This window comes from Colletotrichum abscissum (assembly GCF_030869225.1).
Source record: "Colletotrichum abscissum strain IMI 504890 chromosome Unknown Scaffold_1.1, whole genome shotgun sequence".
NCBI lineage: Eukaryota > Fungi > Ascomycota > Sordariomycetes > Glomerellales > Glomerellaceae > Colletotrichum > Colletotrichum abscissum.
The window spans coordinates 2,043,298-2,057,271 of record NW_026849987.1 but is presented as its reverse complement, the minus strand read 5'-3'; the positions used below and the strand labels follow the sequence as shown (position 1 = coordinate 2,057,271).

Here is a 13,974-nt window from a genome sequence, read left to right as displayed (position 1 = left end):
ACTTGGAGAGGTTATGGCCGGGCTCGCACATAAATTTATACAATTTCTGTAAAGGTCAGGATAGTGTGTAACCAAGCAGACATTCCCTTTCATCTTAGGAAGTAGCTGATGTCAATGTGTCTTGAGATCGTGGCGCAACTCAGTCACGACTAGAATACCATCTAAAGCCCCAGAGCTGAAAACAGATGATGGCACCCAACTCGCGAGTTTGAGCTAGCATTCAGCTGCGACAATTAGGTTCGAGTGGTGAAGCAGTGAACATCCCATTGGTGTGGGATACGGCCAGCTCAAGACACGCCGAGAATCTAGTTCTATCTGAATGGTCGAGGGCTTGAGGCACATCTTGTCCGTCTTCGGAACAGCTGAAGCAACTTCATTGTGATAGGTCAGTATCAGCTCGTGGGGATGTCTACATTCCACCAATGCATCCAGGGATGAGAGGGTCTCTGACGATCATCCAACTGAGATGATAATAGAATTCAGTAAATGATTCAAGTATGGTCTAGACTCCAACGATCAACGCCGCAGCCCGCCCCAGTAATTATGGGACTGGTGCAAGGTGGAGGTTGTTTTCAGCCTCAATGGCACTGACAGACTCATAGGTATCCTTTTAGGGCATGATTGAGCATTTCTTGTTGCTAATTCAATGCAGGACCGATTTTTGAGACTGTTTAATTGTCATCTATAGGTAAAGGCTTACGAGAAGATCATTTGTGGCGCTCCTTTCCAGCAGGAATTGGGGCTGATGGACGTGTTTGAGGAGGCAAGGGGGTGCAAGCGGCGGGCTGAAAAAGATGAGAGTCCCTTGTCTCAGAAGACTATCCGAGGATCAATTCGTTCCTATGGCGGCATTGCACAATACCTAAAATCTGGGAAGGAACAGAGTCTTCACACACAGAATTGCCCAATGGCGTTTCTCGAACCGATTTCACATGTCTCAATGTGATCAAGCATAGGGCTCTAGCTCTTTCTCCGTCCATTTCCACAAGCTCTCTGCGAGCTCTTCATTCAGTGCGTTCTTAGAGTCTTTGCCTTTCATACCCACAGGCCAGTAGAATACACCGGTCTCGGCATCCGGGCTGACCGAGGCCCACAGCTGGTTCAGCGCACCCTTCGACACGGGCGTCGACACAAGCCAGGTGACGATGCCTGCGATTGGCTTCACGAGAGGGTAGCTGGCGATTGGGCCGCTGACGAGATTCGTATTGACAGCACCTGGGTGGATTGAGATGCAGCGGATCTCAGGGTACCGCTTAGCAAGGGCCTTGGAGTGATGAATGTTTGCCACCTTGGACGCGCCGTAACGCGCCCAGGTGCCCGTGGAGGCCATGTCGGTCTTGAAGTCGTCAAAGTTGTAGAGGTTGCTCGGAACCCAGTTCTCGGCCGCCGAGGAGAGGGAGATGATGCGCACGTCCTTATCGGGGCCGACCTTGGCGGTGTGCTGCAGCGTCGGCAGGAGGAGCTTGGTGAGAAGAGCATGTCCCATATGGTTCGTGCCGAACTGGATCTCATAGCCCTCCTTTGTTACACCGGGCGGCCAGGCCATGATGCCGGCATTGTTCATGAGGATGTGAAGGAGCTGCGACTTCGACTGGAATTCCTTAGCAGCACGCTTGACGCTCTCAAATGACGTCAGGTCGATCTCCAGGAACGAGATGGGGGCCGCGTCTGGCACTGTCTTCTTGATGTCCTCAATTGCGGCCAAAGCTTTGGACTCATTTCTAGCTCCGAGATAGATGTGGGCTGGCTTGTGCTTGCTGAGCTGGGTGATTGTTTCCCTGCCGAGGCCGATATTGCCTCCAGTAACGAGGATGATCTTGCCTGTGAGGTCAGGAATATCCTTAGCGGCGAAGCGCACCATTATGGTGATGTTTCGATAGGTGAAGTTCAGTGATGGAGATCTAGCAGTGTGAAGATGGAGAGAACCACCAAATGCCAAGCTGTTGAGGTTGCTTAGATAGTGAAATAGTTCACCCGACGCCGCCGTTCAGGAGGGAGCAAGGGCGAAGACGTAATTTAAGCCTAGACTCAAGCGGGGTTGGCTGAAACTTAGTTTCTGAAAGCCGGCGGAGCCCGAATACCGTAGGCGGATTTGCGGAGAATGTGGGCCCCGATCCGGCACATTGGCACCTTTGCGGCACAGTCGCCGGCCGGAGTAAGCCGGCCTCACACCGATCGGGCTCCGGTTTTGCTTACCCGGGTAGATGGGTATATGATCACATGATGATTACGAACAGAATTGACTAGATTTCATTCTTTAGTTCAACATATTGCTAGTGACAGCAACCTTCCGGTCACCAAATGGTCCTCTTGTAACCCATACTCCCGCCGCAGAGATACACATGCCTTACTCCTGAAGAGCGTCTATGGCTGGTGCATTAGGTCACACTTGAAGACTGCAAAGCCACTGATTATCCAAAAAATCTTGGATTTGATAATTCTGCATTTTGTTAGACTACAGATCCCAATTGTCTACTTTCTATTCGCGAAGTCTCTATCGATAGGCTGTAATATCACCCTGCGGTAGCTCGTCAAAGCAGGCGAGCCGCTGTCCGTGACTTCCAGTATCAAGTGCAGCGGCAGGCCTCGCTCCAGGGGAATCTTTTCTCTGACCACAATGCAAGACTTCTCTGCCGGCGCAATTTTAACCTCCACCTTACTTCCCCCATCGTTGAGAGCCTTGATCTCAATGTTAGACACCTCCAGTCCGTGATACGTCTGTAGTGAGCTTGGCTCGCGGTACTGATACCACTTAAAGCTGAGTTGGTCACCATCAGGGTCGTAACTCTCCGACGCATCGAAAGTAACCACGCCTCCAGCATCGGCTTCGATATGAATGGGCGTCAGGTCGGAATCGCCATTGACAACCGCGACGGGATGATGGTTGACCTTACTGAAATCGGACGTCAAAGTCCACTGCATACGTGCGGCAAAGTCGTCCTGGAAAGCATTTCTCCACCTCCAGATGGTCGCCTGATTGGACCTGTGCGGCTTGCCATCTACACCTGTCACAGTGTCGATTGCGTCTGCAAAATGACCCCTAGAAGAAAGCCCCTTTGAGCTCACGTTCACCGGGATATAGCGGCCACCCCAAGATCCATACAGAGGCTCTTCTGGAACGCCCAAACCATTTTGAATGAGATAAAGGAACGTGGGCGTGTCCCCCTCGATGATAAACTCAAAATCTGGGTACGCGGCGCCCAAAGGACCAATCTGAACGTTTTGTTTGACCCATTCGTGAGTCACCTTCGAGTCGTCGGGACCGCCCACATCGCCAGAGCAAGGAGCCGAAATACCAGTCCAAGCGGCAGCTTGGTATTGGTTCCAGCCGTGAACGGAGCAAATGTAGAAGATTTCGGGATACTGTTGGCGGATCCAGCCTCCGCAATCATCTTGATCAGAAATCGTGTAGACACGCAGCTTCTGTCGCAGTTTAGCTGCATCCGGCCGGTCACGGATCTTGTTGAGGACTTGGGCAAGCACATTGACGCCGCCCCAGACGAGAACCCAGAGAGGGTCTTCTACGGGAGCCGTCAATCGCTCGAGAAGAAGTTCACCTCCTTCACTAAGCGGTATATCGTCACCGACTGCTTCCATACCATAAACCTGAGGAATCGCTCTGTCAGAAAACCATATGCCGATTTCGGAGGCGAATATTACTTACTGGAGGACCAGACTTGATCAGGTCTCTCACGCTCTGCGCCGACGGGTACAGGGAGTCTGTAGGGGCATGGGCGTTGAGGTTATCAACTACTTTCTCGTATGCATTGACAATCTCATGGAGATTTTGCGGCGCGACCTTGTTCTTGAGCCATGTTGAAGTGACGGCAACTACCCCTTCTGTGCGAAATTGATTGGAATATGTGAGATATCTGCAGAAGGATTCTGCATCATCAGGTTCGTTGGTAATATCGGTCAGAATGAAGACACGCGGTTTTGACGCAAATGCCTTGAGGGCTGCTGCACCTCGAGTCGTTGATGATGCCATGAAGGATAGATAAAGGCGCTCGGTTGTAGTCGGACTTGGGCCAGAGGTAATACTTGATGTTGAACTCGGAACTCGGCTTCCGACCTGGTCAGACGATCGCAGCCTGATGTTTGGATGTTGCCGTCTCTTAAGGTCGTTCTCAATAGGTTGCGAACGGAGAAGATTACCGAAGCCAGCTAAGGTATTATTGACCCAAACTCTAAAGCCCGATGCCAGCTGGAAAACGCACTCTATTCAACCGCTCGACTTCCTCTAAATAGGTAGCTCGAGGCTCGCGTGAGATATTTGCCGAGGGGAAGGGCCAAGGATTCGTGTGAAGAATTACGGGGAAGCTAACTGACACCTGATTCAAACCAGTTTGAACCATCCGGAATAGGCAATGCGAACCACCGGCGAACCCCTCACGGGTGACGACCTAGCACCAAAGAGGAACCCAGAGCCTTAAAACCCCAAGTCAAGCAATGTGGTTTTCTTGGATGAACCTTACCTAGTACCACCTCCGCATAAATCGATCCCCACGGGGACATTGTCATGGTAAATGTCGGTCGAACGGTTTTCAGGAACCGCGCCGTTGGGCCCCTTCTCCACAAGCGCCCCCAAACCCCAGGAAAACTATGTTCGTCATGATCCTGGGGTAGAGTCTCTTCGTACTATTGCTTGATGATTTTCAATCATGTATTAAAAGTCCCCAACAACCCTCATCTCTGTTTACAGTAACCTACACCGGCACCGGCCTCTGAGCAAGGTTGAATCAACACACTCTTTTCGCTCTTTGACTCACCATCTGTGAGACAATAATCCTGTGTCATGGCGAATTACGACGACGGCTATGCAGCCGAAAAGGTTGACTCCCAACATGACGCCAAACACCTCGAAGTCAGTGTCGACTCTCAGCTGGCACTTGCTGCCGACTTTGAAGACCATGAGATGGGCATCTGGAAGTCGTTTGTCCGTTACCCATGGGCATGTGCTTGGTGTGTTTACGCCTGTTGGACTATCATCCTACTCAGCTTCGACGTTCAGGCCGCAGGTGCGGTCGTGGGGATCCCCGAATTTCGCAAGGACTTTGGTTACGAGTTCAACGGAGACTATGTCCTTCCAGCTATCTGGCAGTCTGCCTTTAGCGGCGCACCTATTGCCACGTACGTATGAAACTTTACGGTTATGATGTTATGCAAGTTGTACTAACTTCATTCTCCAGTGCCGTGATTTCTTCGATCGCCTCCGCCGAGCTCGCCGACTACATTGGCCGAAAAAAAGTCCTGGCCCTGGCTCTCATCATCTCCTTTGTTGCTGTTGCTATTGAGTTCATCGCAACGACAAATCCAGTCTTCTTTGCCGGAAAGCTTCTAAATGGTTTCATGGTTGGTGCTGTTGGCACTATTATGGTAAGCTACATTGGAGAAATTACACCGCTGGCTCTCCGCGGTATCTTCACTTGCGGAGTCGGTGTTGCCTACGGAATTGGACCTCTCGTTGCTTTCATTGTTATCAACTACACTGGCACCGTCGAGTCTCGCTGGGCCTACCGTACCGTTTTCTGCTGCCAATTCGGCTTTGCTGGAGTTTCAGCAATTCTTTGGCCGTTCATGCCTGAGTACGTTCCTAATCCTTTGCGCAGACCATACATCTCTGAATTGACTAACCTACCTTAGGTCTCCGTGGTGGCTAGTATCCAAGGGGAAGAAGGAAGAAGCCCTTAAGAGTCTTGGAAGACTTGGACACTCTGGTAATGAGGGCAGAGCGAAACTCGCTCTTATTGAGCGTACATTGGATGAAGTGAAAGCCGAAACAGACGGTGTCACCTACCTGGAGTGCTTCAAGAAGTCAAACTTGAGGAGAACCATCATCAGCATCATGCCTCTATGCATTCAGAGCTTCAGCGGAATCGCCTTTGTTGCCAGCTATTTCACTTGTCAGTATCCCGCCTTCTCACAACTCTACATTCCTCATTAAAGCAACGATACTAACAATTCGCTCTTTAGACTATCTTCAGCTCGCCGGCTATTCTACTTCGATGAGCTACCAGCTTCAGATTGCTCAGCCCGTTCTGTCAATTGTTGGCAACTTGATGGCCGCCGCTGTGATTGACAAAGTCGGCCGAAGAAATCTTACGTTCTACGGTTTGGCCATTCTCACAGTCTTCCTCTTGATTACAGGCGGATTGGGAACGGGCACCAGCCAGCCCATGATCAAAGGAACCGTCGCGTTCATTCTCATCTACAGCTGGTGGTACAACGTCTCCATCGGATCAACCGCCTTTTCTCTGCTTGCCGAAGTGTCGACTTCTCGTCTGAGAGCTAAGACCGTCGCCATCGGATATGCATCGCAAAACTCCATCAACGTTATGTGGCAATTCGTTATCCCGTACATGTTCAACCCGGACAAGGCCAACCTCGGCGCTAAGATTGCCTTCATCTTCGGTGGCTTGTGTCTCTTTTCCCTGGCATATCTTTGGCTCTTCCAGCCTGAGACTGGCGGTCGCTCCTACGAAGAGCTTGACGAAATGTTCGCAAAGGGCGTCCCAGCGAGGAAGTTCAAGTCGTACAAGACGACTGTGCAGTTGCGAAATGAGACATCTGCACAAGATGGAAGTCATTGAGGTGGCTCACGAAAAGTGATACCTTACAGTCAGCCAGAGCTATATATCATTTGGATACCTGGAATAATATCTTTGCAGGATTATTAGTAAAAAAACTAGCGATTAATTCAAGTAATTGGTTTCAACTCCTCATGGTCAATGCTGGCAAGCTGATGGATTGTGGGACAATTTGTTCTTGCGAATTCAACCGTCGAAGCCTTTGCACAAGCTCAAGTTCCGTTCCTTGGGGTTAATGTAACAGTGTTTCCTTCTGCGCATTTCTGAGACTTTCCTGAAGCCAGTAAGGCCAAGCGCGTATCGCCGTCGCTCTAGCGTACTCCCCTGGCAAGTAAACATGGCCGCTACGGCCAGACACAATCTGCTTGAAGATGGCATCTACAACTGGTTCCGGCTCAAGTATCTTTGATTTGAAGGGGCCCGAGCTGTGCACCTTTTCGATCAAGGCTGTCTTTATGTAGGTCGGATGAATGATACTATTGACGTGCTCAAATTAGTCTTTTGCAGCTTGCTAGCTTGTCATTTTGTGATTGCTCACCTTGTGCGCACTCTCGGTGCCCTATACCGATGTCTGATCTCCTGAGCCAATCCTTCATGAAGTCCCAGAGCGCCCATCTTGGAACATGAGTAGTCCACGTTGTGTACGCCCGTCACAAAGCTCGCCATACTTGCGACTGTGACGACATGGCCATGGTTGTTGTGGATCATCGAGGGTAAGAATTCTTTGATCAGGAGGAAGCTGGCAATGATGTTGACGTCAAAAACGTGACGAATTTGTTCCTCGGTCTCGTCTAGAATCGAGGCTATCTTCATGACGCCTGCATTGTTCACCAATACCGTAGGATCACCGTGATCTTGACGGATTTGGCTTGCGACCTCCTTGATCGACTTGCTTGATGTGATGTCCACTTCGTAGAAGTACGCGTTCGACGCTGACTGCAGCTTTAGCGGAAATACTCATGAGAGATAGTTCAAGAACGCAGACCAGACTTACGTAGCGGAGTTCTCGGCGGAACAATATCGAGACTTATGACTTTGATACAATTCTTGGCCAGCTTGCGCACCAGCTTGTCTCCAAGGCCTCCAGATCCACCGGTAACTACGACGAGCTCCCTTCGCCAGTCGTAGTTATCTTGAGTGAAGTTGTTAAGAGTCGCTTGACTCAGGAGACCATTGGTCTTTCGAAGGGTTGCTATACCGAGCAGCAAGGCCAGAACGAATCTCGGCCACCCACGCCGGAAGACTAACTTCAGGATGCCTGGCGTTTTGAAGTTTTGGAACAGCTCGATAAGCTTCCCAGATAACGCGGACTGGGCAGTCGAGGAAGACATTGTCACTGAAGCTGTCCAAAATCGTCAAAGGAGAGGTTTTAGGCCAGTCGCCTGATGCTATTCGCCGAACATCCTCTGCCCTATATCCTTCGGATCGACGGATGGACAGCAAAGCCGGCGGGCAATAACCGCTCTCCGTCTGATACTTCCCCGCAATTGCAACGTCCACTTAGGTTCAGGATAGCTCCCTCACCATGTAACACCTCCGCATAACAAGCCGAGGCTCAATTGAGTCCGTGCAAATGGTCGTGCGACATTTATGCATGCCTAGAAACCGAGATGCCATTCGACCCTGTGGTTCGCCGAGCAAGAAACCACGACATACCTGGATGAGTCTCGCGTTAATCAAAATCGAACGCGAGCTCGCATAAGACTCTTTTTGAGGACCTGAGACTCCTCCACTGTCACGAAGCCTCAGACGATATCAGCATGGGCTACACTATCGAAGATCGGTTCATCACGTCTAGCCGGAATGGCCAAAAGATTGCCATTTCCATATACAAGCCCGATGGAATAAAACACACTGCACCCGTCATCGTGATGGGCCACGGCATCGGCGCCATCAAGGCCGCCGGCCTCGCCCCTTTCGCAAGCCACTTCACTGCCGAGGGCTACACTGCCGTTACATTTGACTACCTAGGCTTTGGCGAGAGCGAAGGCTTCCCGCGGAACGTTCTCGATGTCGGGAACGAGCTGCAAGACTTCCGCGATGTCATCAAGTGGGTTCGGGAGCCGGATCAGAGCACGTGGGTCGACTCATCACGAATCGTTGCGTGGGGAAGCAGCTTTGGCGGCATGCACACCACCGCTCTCATGGCCGAAGATCACGAGCTGGCAGCCGGTATAGCGCAGTGTCCGCTCGTTGACGGGTTGGCTGGTGTGATGCAGATGCCGCTGCTCCGGTCTTTGAGACTGGCGACAACGGCTGCTGCTGATATCGTCGGTTCGTATATTCTAGGAACCAGGGAGCCGAAGTACGTCGACCTCATTAGCGATGGTTCCACCACGGCTGTCATGGCTTCACAAGAGGCTTATGATGGTTGGAATCGCTTATCGCCTGGTGACGGACGAGACTGGCCTAATGTGATCGCTGGGCGGTCTCTTCTCAACATCATGATAAATCGGCCGCTGTTACACATACACAAAAGCACTCGCCCATATTTAGTTGTTCTTCCCACATGGGACAATGAAGCATCCTTAGGTGCTGCGGAGGACTGCGTTAAACGTGCTCCTTTTGGAGAAGCGTTGAGGGTTGATGGTGGTCACTTTGATTTATACAAGGGGGGAATCGCGTTCGAGAAGAATATTGCTGGGCAAAAAGAGTTTCTTAGACGTGTACTGAATGCTAAGTGAGTAATTTTCTACCTTAATGTCTCTCTTAGGTTGAGCGCAGTTGAAGGAGTCGAACTTTTGATACTTCTGGCGTCAAAGGCAGTAGACAGTTGGAATCATTGATCATTATTATTCAGGGAATGATAGTTGAAAAAAAACTTGATCAGATCTTTCAATTCTACGCTATGCTGGTTCTATCAAAACAGAGGAAACATTCGCTCATCAAAGGAAATACAACAGCGTTCAAACGCTCTCTTCAAGACACGATAATGCTATCGATAATGACTGGAACAGCGTATGACCCGGCATCCCAGGTGAAACCTATGGAAAGGGTACCGCTGGCTGCAGTGGGAGTAAAGGTGAAGCTGTATTGTCTGTAACCACCCGCGTTACTGTAGGTCGTCAAGCACGGGTAGCTAGAACTGCCGCAAACCGTTGACGGGCCCATTATGGTATCGCCCCAAGCAACGTAGACCTTCGCATTGTCCTGTTTTCTAGCAGAATCAAGACGGCCTGCATAGAACGTTACGGTCCTAGTGGCTCGAATGGGCAGGCCGGTGATGGATTGATAGATGTAAGCCTGGCGGTTTGAAGTTCCGGACGGGTAGAAAACACTTTGTGATTGTATTAGCTAGGTACTTGCTTGATGATGGTATCTACTGCCGGTACAGAGAGTTTCGTGACTTACAGAGCTGAGCAACCTGAAGTCTGATGGTTGTCTGAAATGACCGCTGACGTGACAGGATCGCTGGGTTGGTAAAGCGCAAAGCTCCAGCTGTCAAAGCCGCTGTCGAAGCCGCCGTTCTGGACATAACCGCTGTCTATACATTTGTTAGATTATTTGTGGCAGACTGAATTGTTGATTGAGAAGACTCACTGATGGTTGCGCGGCACGCATTAGCCGAAGTAGTTGAAGTGGACGAGGAAGATGATGTCTTCGAAGATGACGAACTGGCGGCAGTAGTACTCGAAGAGCTCGTGGTGGTAATCGTGGAAGTCTTTGTGGACGAACTGCTCGTAGTGATCGTTATGCTCGAAGTGCTAGACGGGGTGGAGGAAGCAGTTGAAGATGACGTGGAGCTTGTCGAAGACTTTGAAGTCGTTGAAGAGCTCGAAGACGAAGTCGAGGTAGATGAAGATGTTGACGAGACAGAAGACGAGGTAGATGATGCAGTGGGGCTAGTCGTAGACTTTGAAGTTGTAGAGGAGCTCGAGGTGGTTGAGACAGATGATGAAGTAGTTCTTGTCGAGGTTGTTGAAGTGGTGGGAGAGGACGTCGAGCTAACCGGCAAAGTCAAAGAACCCGAAGCATAGATGTTGAGGCGGTTGCTTCCGCCACAGAATTCTGCCGTGTTGCCCTTGCAAGGCATATCACAACCATCCGATGCCGCCACACCGCCGTTTCTGATCTGGCTATCACACCAACATTCCTGCGAGTACTCGACGCCGGCAACGGGGTATCCAGAAGCAGTGCAAGCCGAAATACATCCGCCGACAGACATGTTCTGTGTGCCACCAACGACGTCAACATTGACCGTAAGAGCTCGGCCAAGTACATTGTCCTTCAAACATCCCTTGTCGGTCCAGCCCGAGGGCAAAACGCTGGGAGTCTTCGGCTTAGCGGATGCCTGGTAGACGTTGATACGATTTGGGCCGCCACAGTACTCAGAGCTGTTGCCGGAGCAGAGCATGTTGCATCCGTCAAAGCCCGAAGAGCCTGCATTGCGGAGCTGGTTGTCGCAATAGCACTCAGATGAGTACTCCACACCGGCAAGTGAGTAGCCGGCAGCCTGGCAAGCATTGGTGCACTGCAACACGGACATCTTCGAGTCTCCGGCTACGACGCCAGTCCGGTAGGAAAGAAGTCTTGGGCCGGGGTCGTTCTGGCAGCCGAGGGATGACCAACCAAGAGGACCGGGGTTGATCACGGGGACAGCGACGCCGTTTGTGAAAACCGAAAGTCTGTCGCTGCCGCCGCAGGCTTCTGAGCTGTCGCCGCTGCATGGCATGTTGCAGTCTGCTTCGGGCTCCTTCTGCGAAGTTGAAGCCAGTTGGTAGTCGCAGTAACACTGGAAAGGATGGGTGAGTATGTATGCGATGGAGGAGGACAAGGTGGTGTTGCTTACCTCGCTAGAATATTCGACTCCCGCAACGGAGTAGCCCTTGCTGCTGCAAAATGCTACACATGACTCTTCGGTCATGGCGCTGTAATCTCTGTATCCATCCCGTGACAATTGTCGGATGCCATTATTGTTGTCGGTATAACAGCCAGAGTACGACCATCCAGTCTGTAGGGTTGAGGAAGCTCTGACATCTCGCTTTGCGATGGAAGCTGCATTGGTGCAAGCAGTCAGCGCCAGGAACAAGCCTGAGATAGAGATTTGAAGCTGCATAGTTATGGGTAGAAGAAGAGACAGAAGGATGATGAGCTGGTTGATTCGATATAATTGACATGAACAGTAGGCTGGTTTATAATGACGACGGTGTCATTACCGTCAAGCCCGACTGGGAGTCTGCAGTTGCAGAAGTCCTTTGTGTAACGTACGAGGAATTCCACTGCCAAGGAAGCCATGAACTCAGCTCTCATGGCCATCATGCATATCTAGCGCCGCGAAGAACAATAGTCTTGTTGTCAGAAGCGAAGTTGGGTTGAAAGACTTCCGGGTGAACGTTCCAATTTGGATTCTAGAGGCTGGAGTAACCGTCTGGCTTCGTTCCTGACCTAACAGAAAAGCTAGCTTTTCCCGGCACCTACACAAAGACGTAAATCTTTGCTTCTCGCCGCCACAATCCCTCATCAAACAGGAACGACGGCAAAACTCTGAATGCCATGTTGTAAACCCACGTGTCTGAAGCTTTTTGCCAAGATCTGAAAAGGTACTAAGGATGTAGCCGGCAGCTTTCTCTTTGACCTCAATGGGAACTTGACAACTTGACGGAGCCCATGAGGCAGTGAGAGCTGTGCTTAGCGTCCGGCGATAATTGGAACTAGTATGAAAGCGGCCAAAAACGCCCAGTAACCTCCCACTGAGAAAATTCCGCGTCTTGTTCTAGGGAGCCGGGGGATTAGTTTCGAAACGCACGCTAGCTGGTGATCTTTGTCAGGTTACACAAAGATATCGATCCACAAACGATGTCGCTCAACGATGTCTCAATACTCTGGGGACCTCCCGCCCCGGTTCCTATCTGAGCGTGTGGGTGGCTTCGCCAAATAAAGATGCCCGCTGAATACCTCATGTAGGTAGTTGGGATGAACTATAATTCATTCATGGGACGTCAAATCACGCTGAAGCTTTTTAGACTCTACTAAAGTAGTCAACTTGTCAAATGTCAACCTGGCGAAGCTTGAGCTAATTAGACTCCCTTCAGTCTCTGGGCGCGGTCGTATTATGCTGAAGCTGATGCTTTCACAAGCAGGAGCAGGTAGACACCTTCAACGCGAAAAACATCTAAAGAGAAAAGAGAACGCAGGTCATAGTATCTTGTGGTCACACATAAATTTAGACTCTCGCCAAACAACTTAAGCATGTTAGATCAAACGCAAAATTGACTTTGATCTTAATTAAAGATGGCCCGTGGCCGCCTCAATCTACACTGACAACAATGAAACATCGAGAGCGCTCAACACCTCTGATGTCTCGTAGTGAAATATACAGTACAGTGACCCCTTCTATTCGAGGTAGTATGTAGGCCATTGAGCCATGGCCGTGTCTCTGGAACAGGATCAATATCAGCATGGGTACCACTCAAGAAAATAAGAGTTCACTACCCACCTATGTGTAATCGTCTATGTGCAGATCATTCCGACGCCGCCGACGGGTGCCCGAGTGGTCTGACAAGTTGTGCCACTGCAGCATGCACGGTCGCCAACATCGCCGCAGTTGGCTATAGAATGCTAGTTAGCTTTGGCTCCCTGGTGCTCAGAAACACGTTAATGTGAGTGGTGACTTGCCGCCCTTGGAAGCGCAGTTATCCTGCCTCGCAGTAAGGCCGATGTCGACGGATGCGGCAGAAACTGCGGCGACGATGGTAAGGAGAGTAGCGAGAGTGAACTTCATTTTGAATATCTAATGACTTGAGCTTGTGATTTGAGGTGTCGAGAAAGATAGAGAGAGAAAGAGAGAGATAGCGAGTGATTTTGAGGTAGTTACTTTGCATGAGGGCATTTCAATGGAATTATATACACATCATTTTCATCCGCTTCCACATGTTCGTAGGCTGGGCACTGATTAGGGGTATCTGTTCTGATGTTTGAGAGTCATTGTCCTGTTTTCTTGGCCCATGACTCTTCGTTTGGGGATTTACGGTATCTCCACCACATGCCGGTGGACTCAATGACTTCTCAATTGTACACTACTCAGAAGCCGGATCTCGGCCAGCCAGCCAGGTGTCAGGCAAACGCACGATGCTCGCGACAAACTCAATTATGTGGAGCGTGTGGGCTGTAAAGTCGCTGTTGGCAGGTTGAAACCCTGCGAGTTTTGTGAAGTTGCCGCGTTCCCATTGTCTCATGTTTAGTTGCCGTATATTGTAGTTGCGTCCATCCTAGTTCACTACTTCCTCTTCACTAATCAACATAGAATATCGGATGTAGAGTGCCACTGTCAGTGATCGGCGAACGTCCCTGCTCCCACATTCTTCGTAGTTTTCGGTCACTGCACTTGGTGCGACTACGCGTATGCCAGTCACAGACCTGACTCGAAGTTAGGGAGCCGAAGAATTAT

The 13,974-nt window shown here is 50.5% G+C and overlaps 7 protein-coding genes across 7 annotated transcripts; 2 read left to right on the top strand and 5 right to left on the bottom strand.

Annotated features, from left to right (window-relative positions):
• Positions 1-946: 946 nt before the first annotated feature.
• On the bottom strand, positions 947-1,861 carry CABS01_00662 (retinol dehydrogenase; the record flags this gene model as incomplete). Its single annotated transcript, XM_060534043.1, has 1 exon — positions 947-1,861. The coding sequence occupies one exon, from the start codon at positions 1,859-1,861 to the stop codon at positions 947-949; it is 915 nt and encodes a 304-aa protein (XP_060406557.1).
• A 611-nt stretch (positions 1,862-2,472) lies between these two features.
• CABS01_00661 (uncharacterized protein) lies at positions 2,473-3,988 on the bottom strand (the record flags this gene model as incomplete). The annotated part of the gene is made up of 2 exons (XM_060534042.1): positions 2,473-3,606; positions 3,665-3,988. The coding sequence occupies 2 exons, from the start codon at positions 3,986-3,988 to the stop codon at positions 2,473-2,475; spliced, it is 1,458 nt and encodes a 485-aa protein (XP_060406556.1).
• An 807-nt stretch (positions 3,989-4,795) lies between these two features.
• CABS01_00660 (maltose permease MAL31) lies at positions 4,796-6,590 on the top strand (the record flags this gene model as incomplete). The annotated part of the gene is made up of 4 exons (XM_060534041.1): positions 4,796-5,130; positions 5,190-5,585; positions 5,644-5,903; positions 5,974-6,590. 4 exons carry the CDS (start codon positions 4,796-4,798, stop codon positions 6,588-6,590), a joined length of 1,608 nt encoding a protein of 535 aa, XP_060406555.1.
• Positions 6,591-6,819: 229 nt separating this feature from the next.
• CABS01_00659 (uncharacterized protein) lies at positions 6,820-7,918 on the bottom strand (the record flags this gene model as incomplete). The annotated part of the gene is made up of 3 exons (XM_060534040.1): positions 6,820-7,063; positions 7,126-7,519; positions 7,582-7,918. The coding sequence occupies 3 exons, from the start codon at positions 7,916-7,918 to the stop codon at positions 6,820-6,822; spliced, it is 975 nt and encodes a 324-aa protein (XP_060406554.1).
• A 429-nt stretch (positions 7,919-8,347) lies between these two features.
• Positions 8,348-9,271, top strand: CABS01_00658 (uncharacterized protein; the record flags this gene model as incomplete). The annotated part of the gene is made up of 1 exon (XM_060534039.1): positions 8,348-9,271. One exon carries the CDS (start codon positions 8,348-8,350, stop codon positions 9,269-9,271), a length of 924 nt encoding a protein of 307 aa, XP_060406553.1.
• A 235-nt stretch (positions 9,272-9,506) lies between these two features.
• CABS01_00657 (WSC domain-containing protein) lies at positions 9,507-11,643 on the bottom strand (the record flags this gene model as incomplete). The annotated part of the gene is made up of 4 exons (XM_060534038.1): positions 9,507-9,864; positions 9,939-10,071; positions 10,128-11,319; positions 11,377-11,643. 4 exons carry the CDS (start codon positions 11,641-11,643, stop codon positions 9,507-9,509), a joined length of 1,950 nt encoding a protein of 649 aa, XP_060406552.1.
• A 1,394-nt stretch (positions 11,644-13,037) lies between these two features.
• Positions 13,038-13,308, bottom strand: CABS01_00656 (uncharacterized protein; the record flags this gene model as incomplete). Its single annotated transcript, XM_060534037.1, has 2 exons — positions 13,038-13,135; positions 13,179-13,308. 2 exons carry the CDS (start codon positions 13,306-13,308, stop codon positions 13,038-13,040), a joined length of 228 nt encoding a protein of 75 aa, XP_060406551.1.
• Positions 13,309-13,974: the final 666 nt, after the last annotated feature.